Genomic DNA, 20,448 nt, shown 5'->3' with positions numbered 1-20,448 from the left:
AGACGCTGGCAACAAGAATTTTAGCCAGAAGACTCTGAGATGTGAAAAACACAACAGACCAGATTAAAAAAGAAATATATGTGTGTTCATATGGTACAAATGAACGTGCAAAAATGGCCATAAAGATTTTAAAAACATTAAGAGAAGGGGACTAGCCTTACCAGACATTAAAACACATTATAAAGCTATAACAACTAATAGTCTGGTATGGGCACATGAACGGACAGACCAACAGACAGAGAGCAGATCAACAGACCTAAATACACACGCCAACTTTACATATTTCAAATATGTAGGAAAAGATGAACTTTGTATATGGCAGAGGGATCACTCAAAACATGACACGTGCAAATTAAACATAACAAGCTACTACCTTTACCAATCAGTGAGCGACGTTTCTACAATTCTGATAACACACGGCTGATGAGGGGAAGGGAAATGTGAACCCTCGCTGGTGAGGACACACATTTGTACACCTTCGATAGAAGGTAATTTGGCAATATCTCCACAAACTTTAAATGCACATAACCTTCAATCAATTCTAGTAACTTCTCTTGCATACCCTTGTACACAAGGAAGTATATGCGGTGTATTTTCAAACTGCAGGTCATCACCCACTAGTGGGTCTACAAAATAAATTTAGTGGACTAGAACCAGAATCTTTAAAAATGAAACAGAATAGAATGGAGTATAAAATATCAGAGTGCATTACATATAGGAAGGGTAAGTAAGATTTCACGAATCTTTTCTTACTAGTGTGAGTGTTGGGTGGTGATGTAATTTTTCTTTTTTTTTTTTTTTTTACAGTGGGCCCAGGTCTTTTTCAAAAGGTTTGAAAGCCACCTCATAACAGCATTATTTATAATAGCAAAAGATTGGAAACAACCTAAAAATCGACCAGCAGGGCACTACTTAAATGAATGACGGTCCTTTCACACTATGCAGTCATTCACAAGAATGAGGCAGCTGTAAATGTGCTGCCATGAAGCAGTCTCCAGGGCATACGATCAGGTGGGAAAAGCAAGATGTGGAGCAGTGTGAGGTATGCATCATTTGTGTTTTTTAAAAAATATAAACTATAGGGGCTGGCCCCGTGGCCGAGTGGTTAAGTTCGCGCGCTCCGCTGCAGGCGGCCCAGTGTTTCGTTGGTTCAAATCCTGCGCGCGGACATGGCACTGCTCATCAAACCACGCTGAGGCAGCGTCCCACATGCCACAACTAGAAGGACCCACAACGAAGAATATACAACTATGTACCGGGGGGCTTTGGGGAGAAAAAGGAAATAATAAAAAAAATCTTTAAAAAAAAAAAAATATATATATATATAAACTATATACACTGAGTAACTCTGGAAGACACTGGTCACAGTGGTTGCCTCTGGTCAGGGGAACTGAATTAGGACACAGAACTAGTTTTCACTGTAATTCCTTTTGTTCTTTTTTTTTAGACCATGTATACACGTTACATATTATTCAAAAAACATACACCATCTGTACACAATCCATCTATCTACACCCTCAATGACAGCATGGTGCAGTAGAGCAGACAGGGGGATCTGAGCCTGGTTCCATCAATTACCCACTATGCGATCTTGGGCAAGAAATTTCATCCTGCTAAGTCTCCATTTCCTAAAAGCAAAAATGCAGATTACAGCAATGTCTGCCCTGGGGACTGAGGTGAGGTTTAAAGGAGATGAAGATGGAAAAATGCCCTTGCAAACAGTAGGAATTCCATAAACGTGAATTCCTTGCTTCCCTTTATAGACTCTTAAGGATCGTTTATACGAAGATCACAAAATCGTACATATCGACTCCTTTACAAAACTACAATTTGGGTTTGGAAATCTATGGCTATAATGCGGTCTCATTTTTGTTTACAAACTGTGTGTTAAACACACACATAAATACGACTTCATCCATAAGAAGAAGGTCATGCACCAGACTGATTTTGAGGAGGCTTTCACTTTAAAACACCATCTACTGTTTGAACTTTCTCATCGAGGATGCACTGCTATCATAATAGGAAACTTTTTAAATGGAAGAGGCTTAACGAAACAAGCGTGTCTAAAACCCAACGGGTATTCCACCCGCCTTAAGAAACTACTAACAGCCAAACTCCAGCAGGAAGATCAGAGAACCACACCAGCCCGTGGATCTGCAGTATCACACGACTGGTCCTTGGTGGAGGGTCTTTCATAAGGCTAATGGAATGATGCCTTGCTGTTTACTTGAAAGTGTCTTCAAACATCTTCTTGGTTGAGCTTTGTTGCAGTAACTTATCAACCCAGCCCCCCGGCCCATCAGCTCCCCCGACGGGGTCCCTTCTCTGGGGTCCCGCACCTTGCCATCAGAAGCAGTGTTGATCCTGTAGTGGTACACCCTCCCTTCGTATCTCAGTGAGATGGACCTCTGGCCAGGGCTGCTCTCGCTCTCCCGCACCAAGAAGCTGCCGTTGATTCCACTGCTCAGCAGGTATTCGGCGGCATTGCGGGACACGGGTCCGTGGTACCAGGAATGCTTCTCCAGACTGTTGACTGGTGTGATGTAGTTGCTTGGGACCCACCCTTGGCCATTTTTGGTTTGGGCTTCACACCATTCCCCATTGTGATTGTAGCCTAAGACCCGGAGCTTTTCACCTTAGAAGAAAAGAAGCAAAATCAGGTATGTCGGCTTTAAAGGCTAGCTTCATTCATTCTCCTTTCTTCTTGTACTACTATTAAAAATCTCCAAATTCCTAAATACCCACCTTCATTTTAACAAGTCCACATAAATATAGCCACTTATAAGTATGTAAGAGTCCATGTTTACATATAAAGCTTCCTGTTTATACTGATTATACAGATAAATATATAGCCTATTTTAATAAATCTATTACGTTCGCTCAAGTGCTCTGATCCTAATATAAGGAAGCTTTTTAGGGAAAAAATTACCTTTTCTTTAAAAAAAAAGTGTTCTCAGAGCTTGGTCCAGGTGCCTTTCAGTATGAAATAGGGAAAGCTCTGTTTTCGCTAAGGACTATTGTACAGGAACACTTCTCCTTAAGGAAAAGTGACTCTCTCTTGTAAAGATGCTGTGATTTTCTTAGATCTCTCTGCATCCCAACTTTAAAGCAGCTCTTTCAATCAGCAAAGGAGTGGCCAGTCAGGCCACAGTTTCCCCTGATTTCTGTCTCTTGCAACCACCAGCAGCTGCCTACAGCCGTTTTACCTTTAGTTATGCTTAGAGTGTTATCCCCACTGGCCACAAAATCATACAGTGCAACAAAAAGGTTGGGGTCATTTTCACTGGGACCAGCAAGAAGGTTTTCCTTGGAGTTCCAACGAGCTGCTTCACTGAGACCTTGGGGCTCGAAGTCAGATGCTACTGGCCTTTGAAGGGCTTCTGGAAGAGAAAAAGGGAAACAGAAGAAAGAAACAGGAAGAAGAATTGGGAAAAAAATTAGTTTTAGTCTCAGGAGCAAAAAAGGCCTGTGTTCTCAACATTATACATTCCTCATTTATTTCATTTCTTAACATCTGTATACATTACGTATTAGTAAGAAAGGTGGTTAAAAAAAACGGACTCTTCCTTTCTCAAATCTTGTGGAAAACACTAAGTATTTTTGTTCCAAGGTGGTAAAAACTGCCCCCAAATAGTTCAAGCTTTTTAAATTTGTTAATCCAAAACGAACTCAGAAATGGAAAGAGTCCATCCTCATGTCTTTGCTGTTGCTTACGTTAAAATATGGAGTGAAAGTTTCTTGCTTTATAACATTTTTAAACGTATCAAAGTTAATATATGCACATAATTTAAAAATCAAATAGTACAGAAGGGTCCATAACGAGAGACAAATATCTTCTATTCCACTCTTCTCTACACCCAGGGGAACAGCTATTTTTTGGTCCTCCCCATCTCCTTGAATAGAAGTCACCTCACTGTAGCCCCTGCTCTCCCACCCCCATCTCTCCTGTGCCATCCTCTACCAGGTCCCTTTGGGCTGTCGGTACAAGACTTCACCTCTATCTCTTGCTCTCTCAGCTAGGGGCCGTGTCTCTCAACCATTTACTTCACGGGCCAAGGATGCACCCACCTTCCTTCCAAGCTTGCCCCCATCTATGCTCGCTCTCAAATATGGCCTCCTTTACGTTTTCTTTTACGTTGTGAAAATTAATAACTTCCTCTATTCTGTAATAATAAAGTCTTTCGTGTTTTGTCTACAGGTAGATTCTAAAGTTGACAACCAACCCACACCTCTTAGCTGAGGAATATGTGACTATCATTCCCTCCAGGGCCAAACGGATCATTACTTTTTCCTTAAGTTTCTTGTCTTTCTTTTTTCTTGAACTTTGCTCAAACTTTCCAGAATTTCTCTGTGATAATGACGATATGGACAAGGGTTCTTTCAAACCAGCAAGTCTACTCCAAGTAGATCTCAACAGTTATAGGATATTATGGAGTGAAATTCAAATACTCACTTGAGGAAACTACAATGAGAAATCAAACTTTAAAAAAAGGGGGGGGATTCTAATTTGAAAAGAATGGAAGGATCTACCATATGCTTAAGCCAAACACCAATGATAACAAAACAATTTTGTTTTAATTTTCCCCCTTCATGGATTTAGATGACCCTCAAACATTTTTTCTTGGGTAATAATACCCATCTCAGAATGGGCTTGATTCTGCAGTATTCGCTTCAAAACCAAAACACAACAAAACATAAACACTGAAGGCACCTAAGACACCTGAGGGACTAGGCTGAAATTCTAGAAACATGACTCGAGAACTTTCAGAAACAGACAATCTCTAAAATATCTCTCTGGAATAAACCGACAGAAGATAAATAATGAAGGTTCTAGCTTTTGTACTATTGACTGAAGGAAACCCTACAACAATTGCTTTTCTAAAAGAGTAAATCCCAAATTCTGTCATTACTGTATTTGGTAATTTCATCTTATGAATCATGAGGGCAAAGACAGTTTCAAGAACGAGGGTCTTGTGACACTACCATTTCCTAGAATGCGGGAAAGGCTTAGTGATGAGTGAGGCCCTACTCTCAGAGTATTTATATTGGCTTTAAAAGTACATTTAGCGGGGCTGGCCCCGTGGTCGAGTGGTTAAGTTCGCGCGCTCCGCTGCAGGCGGCCCAGTGTTTCGTTGGTTCGAATCCTGGGCGCGGACATGGCACTGCTCATCAAGCCACGCTGAGGCAGCGTCCCACATACCACAACTAGAAGGACCCACAACGAAGAATATACAACTGTGTACTGGAGGGGCTTTGGGGAGAAAAAGGAAAAAATAAAATCTTTAAAAAAAAAAAAAAAAGTACATTTAGCACCATCGTGATCAGGAATTGATCAATTAACACCAAAAAAAGCTGGTAAAGCAGGGAATTATGTTTTTATTAAAATACGTGATCGTGATCTCCCACCTGAACGTACGCTGGTTCGCTCGTCTTGGCCACAGGGCCAAGGACCGCCCTTTAGAGCGTGGGTATGCGATTAGAGTTGGGTGTTGTCTTCTTCTGTAAGTCCTACCTATAATGCATCATCTCACTTCCAGCTTCACTTTCCTGCAGGGGGAGGGAGAACTTAGAGCCATTTGCTGTATAATCCCAGTTCAATGCCTTCCCATTGGTTACAGCTGACTCACTCACACCTAGTCCAACAGCAACTTTTTAAAAGTTACCTGTCTTTACGAAGTCTGTCTAAAGCATTCATCTTAATTTTCACAGAAATAATTATCTTTTCATACTTGGTTAATATGAAACCAGTGAAATCCTAGTGATTAAAACAACAAATATATCTGAAATAAAGACATTTGGAAAGAAACAAAAGTGGCTGTTGGTGTGGCCCAAACTCAGGTGGCAGGAGCAGTGGGCAGCAGACAGCGGCCGAGGGCTGTCCCATCCTTATACTGTGGGCGCTGGGGAGGCAAGATTCACGAAGGAAGTGGGGCGTGCTGGTCAATTTAGCAAGTCAGTTACGTGGAAGCGAGTCAAAAGAGCTTCTATCGTCGTTATACTAAGTAAAACTATTAGGCAAAGGGTTCCTAAAAGATTCTTAAGGATTCTTAAAACAACTCTTGCATGTCAAAAGAAAAAGATAAATCCCTCCACTATGCAAAAATGGACCAAAACCATGAATAAGCAACTCACAGAAAATTTAAATCACCAGTAACCATGGAAAGCATGTTAATTCCCTCACTAGTAATCAAAGAAATACAAATTCTTCATCAAATTGGCAGATGCATTGTCTTGAGGCTAACAGTCAGTGTAAGAACCCAATGAAATGGCCACTATGATACAATGCTAGCAGTTGGTGTAGAAATTGGTGTACCATTTTTAGGACTGCCTCTGGAAATATGAACAGTTTTAGAAATTCCATGTCCTTTGATCTGCCTCTAGGAATTTATCCTAAGAGATCCACACAATGATTTGTATATACTGATTTTTAAATAACAGCACAGAAAAGAAAAAGTACAAAATATTTATCAACCTAAGTTAGTTTGTGGTCCATCCATAAGACAGAATATAGTCATAAAGCCATTCAAAACACTTTCGTAAAAAAAATGTGTAAATGGCTTGGGAACATACTCATAACAATTTCCAATTTTCTACAAACTGAAAGTCCAGAAGAACTACACTAAAACGTGAACGGCAGTTAACTCAGGGTGGCGCTCTAACAGTACCAGCAACAGCAGTTAACTCGGGGTGCTTGGATCACAGACATTTTACATTTTCTTTATTCTTTTCTATATTTTGGCATATTTCTCACAATGAAAGTGGATTATTTCTACAATCAGAGAACAATTACAAAAATAGAAAAACTGTTATAAATAGAAGGCAGCTGACACATAGATAATTGATCATCTAACATGAAAAAGTACAGTGGGGGAGGACAAAATCTCCTCAAGTTGTCCTGAAAAAGTATTTGTGCGTTTCCCTCTAGTGTCCCAACCTCATGGCCATGAGCATACGACTCTGGCAGACCGGGCCCACACAGGAAATGAAACGAAAGTCATGAATACAGAAACGCTTTTCTTCTCAAATGCCATTTGACCTCTTCTATCAAACATTCTGCAGCATCTGGATTTGATCAAAGTTACATAATCAGGGGAAGTGGCCTGGAAAACACCTGGAATAGGCAGAACATAGACTCTTGCCCAGGGATGACTATGGATTTGAAGCATGGGTGAGAGAGGGACTGTCCCCAACATGGAGACAGATGCTGGGAATTTCATACAAGGGGATGAGGCCTTTGTCAGGAAGGAAAGGGCCTCCCACTGCTTTTGATTCAACAGGACGTCAGGAAATCCAAGGCAGTCCCTCAATTTTCCTCTCCAGTTCTTGCTCCATTCCACAAATTAATGGCCGAAGCCCAAAGGGAAGTATTGCTCATGCATGCCTCTGGATCGAGACACTCAAGTACAGCCACAGTCCAACACCAACCCTTCCAGTCAATTCCCAGTCCAGGCTGATGTCAAAATTGACTCACAACGTACAAACGCCAAGTTCCTCGCTTCATTTCATAGTGAACTATACTCGTCAACCTTAAAAATGATCACAGCTTACAAGGCTAAAGTTGCAGAACGCACTTAAATCTTCCTTGCTTAATACATGAACTTTCTGCCAGTCCCACTGTCAGGAAGTCAGACCCCTAAAGAAGCCCAAAGGCTTCATTCAAAACGCGTCCAAAAGAGCTCCCCTCTTCTGTTCTTCCTGTGGATCTTCTGGCTATTGTTAAGTCTTGGGAAAGAAATTTTAGCACCTGCTATTCTTTTTTTTTTTTTTAAGGAAGATTAGCCCTGAGCTAACATCTGCCAATCCTCCTCTTTTTGGTGAGGAAGACTGGCCCTGAGCTAACATCCGTGCCCATCTTCCTCCATGTTCTATGTGGGACGCCTACCACAGCATGGCATGCTAAGCGGTGCCATGTCCACACCCGGGATCTGAACCAGCGAACCCTGGGCCACCAAAGTGGAATGTGCACACTTAACCACTGTGCCATCAGGCTGGCCCCTATTCTTCCATTTTTTAAGTGAACATTTTCTGTAGCATCCTTTCTGAAAAGAGTCATATTTTAAATATATTTAAGATTTGTATCTTCAAAAGTGCCTCTCATCCCATTTAAAACCCTTTTGTTATTTCACTACACTGTTAATGAAAAGGTTTCCACCCATCAACAAAACTGTGGAAAAGTCATTAATTAGCCAGTTGGGCGCCAATAACGGTGATACCTTAAAAATGCTTCCAAACCTCCAAAAAGCTATGGCTTCACCTATGAGAATATCAAACTGTTTGAAAATTCATTAAGAACAATGCCACAGAATTCTCTGGAGCCGTGCATGATTAACTTGTTGGGACAGTATTCTAAGAAAATGGCTTGGGTCTTTAAAGTACAGTTTAAAGACCATTATATACAAAAATAATCCTGTCTTAAAGTTGCGAGTCACTGATCAAAAATGTTTACCAAAGATTCTCCGATATGGCTTATCTGGTCTAGACTTCCAGGGGCTGCTGCTGCTGCTGAGCCCACCACTGGCAGGCAGGAAGAGGTAAGATGCGCACGAACTCCAGCGGCCTGCTACTTCACAGTCCCGAGGGGAGGGGTGACTTCACCTCCAGGAAAAACATCCCTGGGAAGCTCCCCACCTTCCTGTTGGCGCTCGGGCCCAAGGTCACGGTTCCCTCTGGAGTGCGAGCGCCAGCTACAGCTACGCGGCACCACCGGCTTGCGGAGACAGCTCTGTGTGGGGGAGGGCGCAGGGCGGGCGTGTCAGACGTGAGAAACATCCCCCCTACTTCTGCTCGCATTTAATTATTTAAACCGTTGTTGCTTTATTCCTGTTTCCTTTGTGGGTCTTTCACTATTATCCTCCAGTTCAAGGAATTTCTGTAACTTAAAAATCTATAAAACAGACCCTTCAGAAAAGAGGGAAGGCTTCGTGTTTTATTTCATGCTCTGTTCCAACTGATGAGATCATGCTCAGACTATTCTCAAGTCAGTTTATAACAGTCTCATACAACTTCTTATAAAGTGAGCTTAGAGGAAAAGTATTATTTCCCACAAGTTGAACTTGATGAAAGTCATTTTATCTACGCTCTACACAGTCCTTTATTTTGTAATTTAGACCCTCACCTGGAGCAGTTAAAATTGTTTTGAAAGCTAGTTTAGTTAAATATAGCCCTGGCATTAACTGCACACTGACCCGAATTTTCCCAGCACCCCAAACCACTGCATCAGCTGCTGGGGAGCAGGGTGGTAACGACGCGAGGAGTCACCCCGCAGCCTCTGCTCCTTGTGGGAGAAATACAGTGGATGAAAATTCACATGGCCTGAAGCGAAGTCTAAGAGAAGACAAGTGCCGGCCCGTGGATTAATTTATCAGGACACCGACACTGAGGGCCAGGAGCTGTGAGGGGTCAGCTCACTGGGGTTAGAAGGAGGTAGACCCCCGAACAAGACCATGCCGGCAAGGGAAACAGCATTAGCACAGGGATCCGAGGCAGCCTGACGCACCAAGGCCACTGAGGAGCCTTCACGGCGTGAGCCTCAGGCCCTCTGGTGATGCCTAGGGCCTCCCCCTCAGAAGGAAGCTTGTAAATGCATAAAATAAGTAAGGAGGACTGAAAGACAAACAATTTTACTGAAAGTCCTCACAATCTTTTCAAAAATTTGTGATACAGAGCTTCTTTATTAATGCATTAAATACATGCTTCTTTATTAACACATTAAATAACACGATCCAGTGGTAACTACTGTCATTTCAAAGTAGTGATGAGTATAAGTAATAATCACTCTGTTAAATGATATGAAAATATCTGATTTCTATTGGTGACAGAGTCACAAATACTGCTAATATTACTGTGATTTGTTACCAACATCCTTAAAAGAATGAAGTACTAACTTTCAGTTAGAGGTGACTGAAATAAAGTTTTAACCTTTTCCCCTCCCAGGACGTGGAGCCCTGAATTCTATCCCAGACCCCGAGGGCCCTGCAGGTCAACAACTCCTGCACTATGGATTAGGGTCAGGAGAAGCCCAGCGATCAGACGGGGAGAGGGGCCAAGGAGGCAGCTAAAAATTAGTGAGAAATCCAAATTATGCAATTTTCTTTTTAAACAAATGCAGCTGTATTACTTCCCACTTATGAGCATTATAGGCAATAAATTAAACAGGTTTCTAGAGAAATCTCCTTTAAAAAACAAAAAGTTAAACAACAAAGTTATTTAAATTCGCCCAAAGTTTAACTGTTTCTTCTGGAAGCTTTTTGCATTCAAAAGTTCTCAGCCAGGCAGTCTCAGCAAAGAGAACTCTCCACCCCGCTGCCCCCATCGGGAGTCCAAACATGAACCTCTCTGCCCACACGGTCCGTCCCCCACCCTCCACCGAACAGCAAAACACACAGGGCTGCTATATCACTTGCTAAGAGACCCACTGTCAAAGACGTCTACGGTTACTGGAAATGGAGCAGAAAGACCCACATAAAATGGGACCCCAGCACTTTCAAACTACTCTGAACACCTGTCACTGACCCCCCGCCCTCGGCCCAGTAAGTTCACACCCATATTCGGGCCACTTGTCCTCCCACATGTCTCTGGTCAGTCCTGTCCTTTCCATGACTCACCACACCCTTGACTGGTTTCCCTCTCTGACCCTGCCCCCTCCCTTCCACCTCCACACTGCCACCAGAGGGGTCTTTCTAAAATGCAAACCCGACCAAGTCACTCTCCTGTTAAAGTCCCATGGAGATGGCTGCTGGCAGAGGAGCAAGAGAGAAGGCTGGGGAGGCAGCCCTGCCTGTCGATGCGCAGTCCCCATTCACTAGCAAGTGTCTTCTGTGGCACCGTAAGGAAGAGAGTTATCATGGGCCTTGCAGAGTAGCTGGCAGTTTGCAGATAACGTGGGGGACACTGCTCCTAGCATGTAACAGGCCCTCAAAAACTGGTTGGGTTGTTATTATTACCACGACCATAGGAAAAGTCCAAGTTCCCCAAGAGGGCACATGAGGAGGCCCTGCAGGGTCTGGCCTGGGATCATCTTCTCCCACGACCCCTACTTTTCATTCCAGACTCCCCAAATGCATTGCAGTTTCCCCCACACAAAACCCCACTGCTGCCTCACCTGTGTGCACTTGACAAGTGCCATACACTCTCCGTGGAATGCCTTCCCAGCCTACTTACTGCTCATCCTCCTGACCTCACTACCTATAGTCAGCCTCTGGCTGGTCCTTCCTCCTCCCTACCGCCTTGCCCCCAATTGATTACTTCCCCTTCCCCTCACTTGGGTACCTGGTGTCTGTTTCCATTACCGCCCTGCAACACACAGTAAGGAATCTGTTCACATGTCCCTTGCAGTGCATTAACCCTGGACTCCAGGGTGGACAACTTTGTTCAAATCTCAGCCCACCATGTCTTAAAGATACTAATTTCTGAGCCTCAGTTTCTCAACTACACAATAGGGCAACAATGGTATCCATCTAGTTGGGCTGTCAGGAGGGCTCACCCTACATGCACAGAATTTTTTTTTTTTGAGGAAGATTAGCCCTGAGCTAACTACTGCCAATCCTCCTCTTTTTGCTGAGGAAGACTGGCCCTGAGCTAACATCTGTGCCCATCTTCCTCTACTTTATATGTGGGACGCCTACCACAGCCTGGCTTTTGCCAAGTAGTGCCATGTCTGCACCCGGGATCCGAACCAGTGAACCCTGGGCCGCCAAAGCAGAACACGCGCACTTAACCGCTGCACCACTGGGCCGGCCCCCATGACAGAATTTTTGCAGGAACGTCAGGTGTAGGATCTGGCACTAGGGCACGGCACTACAGGGCAATTACTCCTTCACTTACTGTTGTCACCACAATATGGTACACTCCTTTGGGGCAGAGACCACGCGTTCTTATCATAGAATCTTCAGCAATGCAGACTCCTGCATAGCGCTGTGCAGGACATACAGTACCGGCTCCTGTGTATTAAAATGAACTTGTATGTAGGGCCAGCCCGGTGGCACAGCGGTTAAGTGTGCATGTTCCGCTTCGGCGGCCTGGGGTTTGCCGGTCCGGATCCCGGTGCGGACACAGCACTGCTCATCAAGCCATGCTGTGGTAGGCGTCCCACATGTAAAGTAGAAGAAGATGGGCACGGATGTTAGCTCAGGGCTAGTCTTCTTCAGCAAAAAGAGGAAGATTGGCAGCAGATGTTAGCTCAGGGCTAATCTTCCTCAAAAAAAAAAAGAAAGAACTCATATGTAGAACACCCTGCACCTCTCGGTCTTTGGCAACAAGGTAAAATATTAAGTCATGGCTGAAGCCTGCACCTTGATTATCTGTTAACCTGCAATAATAGAAATGACAGACAGTAAATATGAAAAGCAAATGTAACCTGACCAGGAAAACTTTTATAAAAATCTAGGAAATGCAATAATTTTTTTAATGGATTGTAAACCATGACCAAGATCCTAAAAGAAGGTGTAACATAAAAGTCCATTTCTCTGTGCTTTCAAAGGAAATAGGCTTTGTTACAGTCTCCTAACAGGCAGACCGCCCCCTGGTTAGAGCCCTGAGGCCTCCACACACGTTTTGTCTGTTCCACGAACCCCTGCACTGGCCCTGACTCAAACTGCCCGCAGTGAGCCTGCTAACCATAAAGCCTCATTTGCATCCTGTCACAGGCCCTTTGCAGTAGGCCAAAAGCCTCCCCCTCTGCCGCCAGGCCTGGGATGATTTGAAAGCACTCGTTTCAGATTTCCTGTTCTCTGGGAAAGTGTCATCAAGGACTCCTGGGTCCGTTTAGAGCTGAGTCACTGAAGTAAAGGGGCTCCCCAACGGCAGGCCATCTCCCCAGAATGTCTTGTTAGCCAGTATTATTTCTATTGCTAATCTGAGTAATTGAACGTGACCAAAAAAAGGTATTTTGACTCCAAAAAGCAGTGGCTAATTCTATTTATGGCCAGCCTTTAAATTCAATTTTAAGGTATTCAATGTACAACACTATTGGCTAAATTTGAGGACTGGTAAGATTGATAAGAATTAGGTCTCTAGGGGCCAGCCCCGTGGCCGAGTCGTTAAGTTCGTGAGATCTGCTTTGGTGGCCCAGGGTTTCGCCGGTTCGGATCCTGGGCATGGACACAGCACCGCTCATCAGGCCATGCTGAGGTGGCGTCCCACATGCCACAACTAGAAGGACCCACAACTAAAAATACACAACTATGTACTGGGGGGCTTTGGGGAGAAAAAGGAAAAATAAAATCTTAAAAAAAAAAAAGAATTAGGTCTCTAAAGAGAATTTAAGAGTAATGAGGTTAAAGTTTACGCAACTGAATGGGAGAGAATGACAGCTAATGGTTATTGATCCCTTCTGAGTGCCAGCTCTGCACCAAGCACTCCATCTGCACTAAACCCCCACGACCCTATCAGGTGGACTCCAGCACGAGAGGGGAGGACGTGGAAGCCGAGCGAGGTGCCTCAGCTGCCTCCCCTCCAGTTCTCTATCCATCAGCCACCCAGACAGTCCATCACTGTCTCTGGCACTTCTCTCTCTCACAATCTTGCTTTTTTTCTTTCTCCCCCACCCCTCCGGCCATCCCCCTTCTGTCCCTGTCCCCTCACTGTCTTCCTTCCCTCTCTCCTTTGTTTCCCTTTCTGTTTCAACCTGTCTTTTTGTCTTTGCCTTCCAGCGTCTGTCTTCCATTCCTCCTTCCTCCTCTCTAATTCCCAAATGCCTCTCTGTCTCCCTCACCTGTCTGTCTGTCTTCCTTATCACCATCAACTGACATAGACAGTATAAGAAAGTATCTACGGCATGGGTTAAGAAAGAAAGATTTGAAAACCAACTTCAGAAAATAACAACTCTCATTATCTGAGGACAAAGTTAGACTCTTAAAAGTCGCTAACTAGCAAGCTATTCTTCCAAATGGCTTTAGAAACTATAACTTCACTAGGCAAGAAAACCTTGAAAACCTATCAACTTGACCATAAGCTGATAATTGTTAAAGCTGCGTGATGAGTACAAGGGAGTTCATTATGCTGTGTGCTTCCATTATAGGTTTAAAATTTTCCATTAAAAAAAAGTAAGTAAAAGAAGTAAAAAAAAAAAAACATTAACCTAAGAATTTATTTTATAAATTATTTTTCTTTGCTTAATTATGATTATGATCCACCATTACAGAGGAAAAGTTAAATTCTTCCAATGTCCCATTTGATCTTTAGTTCTTTCATATTTTTTCCAGTTTTATTGAGATATAATTGACATATAACATTGTATAAGTTTAAAGTATACAACATGATTTGATATACGTATATATTAAGAAAAGATTCCCATAATTAGTTTAGTTAACATCCATCACCACACGTAATTAAAAATTTTTCTTCCTTATGATGAGGACTTTTAAGATCTACTCTCTTAACAACTTTTAAATATACAATACAGTACTAACTATAGTCATCATGTTGTACAACGTTGTTATATATTTTAAAAACCTATCCACAGGGGCCGGCCTGGTGGCACAGCAGTTAAGTTCGTACGGTCTGCTTCTCGGCAGCTCGGGGTTCACCGGTTTGGATCCCGGGTGCAGACATGGCACCGCTTGGCAAAAGCCAGGCTGTGGTAGACGTTCCACATACAAAGTGGAGGAAGATGGGCACAGATGTTAGCTCAGGGCCAGTCTTCCTCAGAAAAAAGAGGAGGATTGGCAGTAGTTAACTCAGGGCTAATCTTCCTCAAAAAAAAACCTACCCATAGATAATTTTTCCTGTTTCTATTTCAGATCAGTGATTACACTGGCAAAATTATGACTCAATTTTACAACAAGGTAATAAGGAGTATGAGATTTTCAGTTTTTAGATGTTTAGAGCTGTGGAAATACTGCCTCTGGAGAGAAGAAATAAGATGCCAACCATGAACCAATGGGATCTTTTCTTCCACAATTAAAATATTCACCCTGGGAATCAGAGAGGGTCAGAGAAAGGGAAGATACTTTTCCTTAAAACCAAGGACAGGAAGTATTAATTAAATGCATCGAAGCAAACTTAGAAACACTTTTGTTAACAATAAGAAAAACTTTTGGGTGGGTTCAGCTCAATTCTATCATCACTTCAGCCATTAGACAAAGTGGCAACGCCAACATTTTAGACTGCTAAATGTTTGTTTAAAATAACAACAGCTAACAGATGCTAACATCTTGCTCTGTGCTAAATAATTTAAATGAAATCTCTCATGTGACTCTCCCAACTCAGTGAGATAGGGACTACTATGAGCCTTATTATAGAAATGAGAGCACCGAGGCTCAGAGAGCAACATGCCTAGGGTCACCGGGGAGCACGCCTGGCATCCGTGTCCAGGCTGGCTGGCTCTGGAGCTGCATGCCTCACATGAGAATGGAACCTTAGCAATACCCTAGCCCTAAAACTGTCTGGACTTAAGGACATGTCAAAGGAACTGCACGTCAGTACAAATACACACGTTGAACACGTTGCTGGTTTCAGAACTTTCACTTGAACCATCTCACAGCTCCTCAAAATGATCCTCTAAGGTGGGCTGGACAGAGGATGTTTGTTCTCTTTATCTGAGAGGTAAGGAAACAGAGAAGCAGAGAGAGTTCAGACAAAAACTGGGCTCTTCCACCCCAAACTCAAAAGTATTTCCAACCAAAGTGAACTGAGGTCCTCCTTCCTCCTCTCCTCTCCAAACCTCACGGCGCTGGTCTGAGAACTAAGTGAGGACGTCTACGAAGCACTTAGTGCCAAGGCCCGTCACGTCAGAAATGCTCAACATTTTAACGCAACCTCAAATGAAAAGGACTCACTGGCTTTATATTAGGTTACAGAAAGAGCCTCAGATTTTCTTTGTTACTAAACAAGGGAAGTATTTGATGACCTCAGGACAGAGTATTTAGAATGACAGCATAAGCTTCTCTGAAGCAGAAGTTCTAAAAGTGTATCTGCGTGGCTGGCACCACATAAAGCATTTGCCAGAAAGTTAACTGCTAGAAAGAAGCGTTTAAAAGCGGGTCCTTAAAATAAATTTTGAAAGTTCGAGAGGAGTTCACTTCACAGTCATTAGTTTTTGATTCCAAACTAAAGAACATGTGCATGTGCAATATTCACGTACAATGTACGTGAATACAAACACATGAACAAACAAGATAAACTGGAAAACACTGAATTCAAATGGCTACTGTTCACGTTTGCTTCCTTTCACGTCTCTAGGGGGAGAAATAAATCAGAAAATTCCGCGTTTGAAGCACACCAAAGATTGCAAGGTAAATGTGGCCACAGTGAATAGATACTGCTGCAAACATGCATTTCCACAAAGGTGGAGCACAAAATTCAAACGCTCTAAGTGCTTATGTATGCATAAAATACTTCTAGAAGGTACACAAGAAGCTCCGGAGTGATTACTTCTGGCATAGGGAAACAGGAGAGGAGACACAACTTTCAGCAAATACCCTTTAGAATCCTTTACCACGTACAGCTATTGTAAAATATACACTTAAAAAGTTTAATTCTACTGCTAAAGGTCATCTTTTTTACAACTATTAGGTTTCTAGAAGAGAAAGACAGACTATCCTATTTCAGACATTAGTCAGAGTGTTTCTGAAGACTCCATTTTAACATCCACAGAGAGTTCCAAAGGACATCAACAGTGACAGTCGCTAAAGCATGGAGTGGCCAAAACTGGGCTCTTCGGAGCCAGACAGCATGGATTCGAATCCCAGCACCACCACTTGCTAGCTCTGCGACCTTAGACAAGTTTCCTAACCTTTTGGTGCGTCAGTTTCCTCATCTATAAAATGGAAATAATCACAGAGCCATCATGAGAAATGTGCAAATTAAATCATACAGAATCCTGAAACAGTGCCTGGCACACAGTAAGCATTTAATAATTGTTGCTTTGACAGCTAGGCCCAAGGAGCAAGTAGATGCATGATCAAGTGGCATTCATGGCCGAGTCTTCTTGGACAGAATGGAAAACTCAACCATACTCAATGTTCCTCCTGACCTGGGATGCCGGGGCCCCAAGTGGTGTCAGTAAACACCGACTGACTGATTTAGACGTCAGTAAAAATGGAAAGGCTGGATTACTTATCCAGATGTTGGCAACTGTGTTTCCCAAGAGACTAACAGCACGTCCAGTATTTAAGAAACCATTACTGAGGTTTGTTAAATTCTCTCAACTACAAAACAATAATTCCATTTACTATCTCCAATTAAAAAAACAATGAAATAAGGAACACTCAATACCAAGAAAATTCCTAGACTGATACCTTCCTAGATGAAGCCTTGACCCAAAGCAGTCTGGTGGACTGGAATAAGACACTTTATATTAGATTTTTTTCCTCAAAAACAATAATTAAACCAGCCAGGTACATACTAAATCTCTCATTTACCCTCAGGAAAACAAAACAAAGTCAGAGCTTCACTGTGGCCTGAACTTTCCTCCAGCTCCACTGTTACAAAAGTCCATTCATCTCCCCCGCCCTCGGCGTGCATCTGCGCAGCGGAGATGATAATGCCTAACACTAACTCGTTACAGATGGAAATGAGAGTGTGTTCAGAATTCTGAGCAACTTGGAAAAGAAGCGACATATTAACTGAAGATGATTTTGGCTGCTCAAATGCCAACTTGTAGAGACAAATAAACCGTCTCCTCCCCCTAAAAGCTAGATTTTGTGAGCTCACTCCATCTGGATGAGCCTCCTCCAAGGCCTGAAACCCCAGAGAGGGAAGGGGACCGACGTGCACATCTTGGGCGAGAAGGGCGAACAGGTCTCACCTACAACACCCATTGGTCTTTATGGTCTGGGCTGCACATGTGACGCCAGGCAGACCCTCAAGTCAAAAAGTTGGAAAGAAAAGAAAAACAGGTTAGACAATTAATGAGGCCTCCATTTATCTGTTCTTCACTTGAAAAACATTACAACTTCACGGCACTAGAGGCGAAATCCTACTTGTTCTAAGATGAGCTTTATCTTTCTATTCCTACTTTGAGTCTTAAAAAGAAAATGACAGAGAAACACAAGCAGGATTACGTCTCTGAAGCACTATTAGCCCTTCTGCTGAAAGCAAGAGTCTGGGACAACCAGTCAGGCCCTAAATCAGATCAATTTTAGGTCCACCTTGAGGTTACAAAATGACGACTGCTCATCATCCTCAATTGGCTTTTTTCACTTGTCACCTTACCAAGAAGTGAAAGACAAGTAACAGGAAAGAAAGAAACAAACAAATAAATAAATGGATTCGAGAAGAAAAGGAGAGTGGAAGGGAAAGAAGGTGAGGTGAAATGCTGCTGGCCCTGAGGCTTCAGGAGGGAACCTAACACGAGGTCCCCCTCCCCAAGGACTCCCAACTCATTCAAAACGCCTTCTTAAAATCTGGTGTAATTTCTCTTTTCTCCTCCCCAAAGAGAGAAAATTCCTAAGACCTCTTCGTGGTCTGTAGATAAGACTGGGGTGGGGGTGGGGGGAGTGGAAAGATCACTTGAAATTCTGTATCCATAAATGGTAGAGCTGTGTTCCCTTTGTACACGATACTTAATGAAAATCATATGTTTCACAAACACACGGGCAGACCTTTTTGACACATAATTCCCAATTAACGGTGGAAATCCCACAATGTGGGCTCACAAGGCCATTCAGGCCTGCAGAGTTCGCTTTCTCAAACTTTCTCGGGTAGAGCCCCGCAGCTGGGGCCCCGCGACGTGGGCTCTCCCGGGGTTAGCGAGCGGGGCCGGAGCCCCGCATCCTCCTTGCTAGGGGCAGCGCCCAGGGGCGGTCGAGAGAAAGAAGGAGGGGGGGTGGGGAGAGGGAGAACGAGAGGGAGAGAGACAGAGAGGGAGGGAGAGGGAGCGCCCGCGCGGGCGAGGCCTAGGAAGGCCCGGCCGGTGCCCCCGCGGCCACCTCGACCCCCGCCGGCGGCGGCGCGGCGCTCACCTTCCAGGTAGCAGCTGGAGGACGAGGAGAGCCCCTTCTTGGATTTGCAGCCCACCAACTTCAAGCAGATCTCCAACATCTTCGCGCGCCGGCGGCGTGGGGCGGGCTCCCCGGCTCGCTCCGCCGCCCCGCTCAGGCCCGGCTCTGCCCGCTGGCCCCGCGCGCCCCCGCGGGCCCCCGCGGCCCCGCCATGCCGCCTCGCCGCCGCCCCGCGCCCGCCCACGGCCGCGGCCGCGTCTCCGTCTCCGCTCGGACGCGCCCGTTAACAAAGGGCCCCGAGCCCGGCCCGCGAGGCCCGCCCCCGCCGCTCGGCCGCCTTAACCCCCTCGGCGCCGCGCCGGGACCCGCAGGCTCCCGGCGTTCCCAAGGCCCGGCCTAGACCGTTACCGCGGGCCACAACCAAGCTGGGGCCAATTTCTTGGTCAGCAGGGGGACTGATTTTCAGCGCGGCATTTGGTGCTTCTCGACATTGGGAAGTGCAGTCCTAAAACCCCAAGAAAGATACCGGCTACTCCGGATGTCGCAGAGCGCAGGCCCGCTCCGCACCACTTTAGAAACCTTGTGCATCTCTGTGGCATGAGATGCCCCCAAGCTGCACCGCTTAAGGCCGACTTCCACCGTACGCCGTGCCCTGGCAAACCCTATGTCCTGAGAGTGTTGGTGAATAACGCAAATTCCTCTGGAATTACCAATACTGATCTCATTTATATTCAGTGAGTTTACTGTGATTAAGGCTAACTCAACGGGTGTCTAAGGAATGAATAATCAGAGAGCCGAACCCACATGACAACTACCCAAGTATGGAACACATTTCACAAATCATACATTCAGACTAGGAGACCGTTGGAAACAGAAGGGATGTGCAAGTTCAAATTCAAACATAATTTCTGATTCTATGTAAGAGGAATTTAGTCTGCACAATGAGAACTCATTAGAGGCAGGGCCGGCATCCCTTCTTTGCCTCATTTTCTTCAACAGAGAACTTTTTTCCTTGTTAGGTGAGTGCCACGGGGTACGGTTGTTTAAAACCCATTTCATTGCTATGTTGGGCTCAAACCTTCTTACAACTCTGGTCAGGACTAAAATAGACAATATCATAATGTATTATAAAATAACAATAATCACAATAATGTGTTACTTGGCACAAAACCAGAAATCTAATCAGTGGGAAACAATAGGGAACCCAATCCTACCAAGTAATTTAATAAAAATCAGGTAAGTTTCCATAACAATAGGAAAAGGAAAGTATTTAATAAATAATGTCACATAACTAAACTGCATCAGGGAGAAACATCGAGCTAGTCCACATCTTGGAGCACATGATTACTAAGAGCTGACATGGATTGAGATCCTCCTGTGTGCCAGACTCTTGTGGGAAGCAGGGCCTGTCCATTACTGCATTGTATTTGCACAAGAATCCTGTGAGGAAAATAGAATTATTATCCCGATTCTTCACGTAAAAACCTGAAGCTCAGAGAAGTCAAGCACCTTGCCAAAGGTCCTACAGCGGGAAACAGGCAGGGCTGGACTCAACCCAGGTATACCT

At 44.1% G+C, this 20,448-nt stretch overlaps 1 protein-coding gene across 2 annotated transcripts in view; it reads right to left on the bottom strand.

Annotated features, from left to right (window-relative positions):
* ABL1 (ABL proto-oncogene 1, non-receptor tyrosine kinase) overlaps positions 1–20,448 on the bottom strand; it is a 137,871-nt gene that overhangs the window by 26,088 nt on the left and 91,335 nt on the right. Inside the window, exons 1-3 of one of the 2 annotated variants that reach the window (XM_023629153.2) lie at positions 18,903–19,115; positions 3,207–3,380; positions 2,340–2,635 (exon numbers count right to left, since the gene is read on the bottom strand). In XM_023629153.2, coding sequence (XP_023484921.2) covers positions 2,340–2,635; positions 3,207–3,380; positions 18,903–18,981 — 549 coding nt within the window. In that variant the 5' untranslated portion in view covers positions 18,982–19,115. Of the gene's footprint in view, positions 1–2,339; positions 2,636–3,206; positions 3,381–18,902; positions 19,116–20,448 lie in introns of those variants that run through there. The other variant, XM_023629152.2, reaches the window with a different exon arrangement.

The sequence above is a fragment of the Equus caballus genome, chromosome 25, assembly GCF_041296265.1.
Source record: "Equus caballus isolate H_3958 breed thoroughbred chromosome 25, TB-T2T, whole genome shotgun sequence".
NCBI lineage: Eukaryota > Metazoa > Chordata > Mammalia > Perissodactyla > Equidae > Equus > Equus caballus.
The sequence above is the reverse complement of the archived record's forward strand: the minus strand, read 5'-3'. Positions and strand labels throughout refer to the sequence as shown.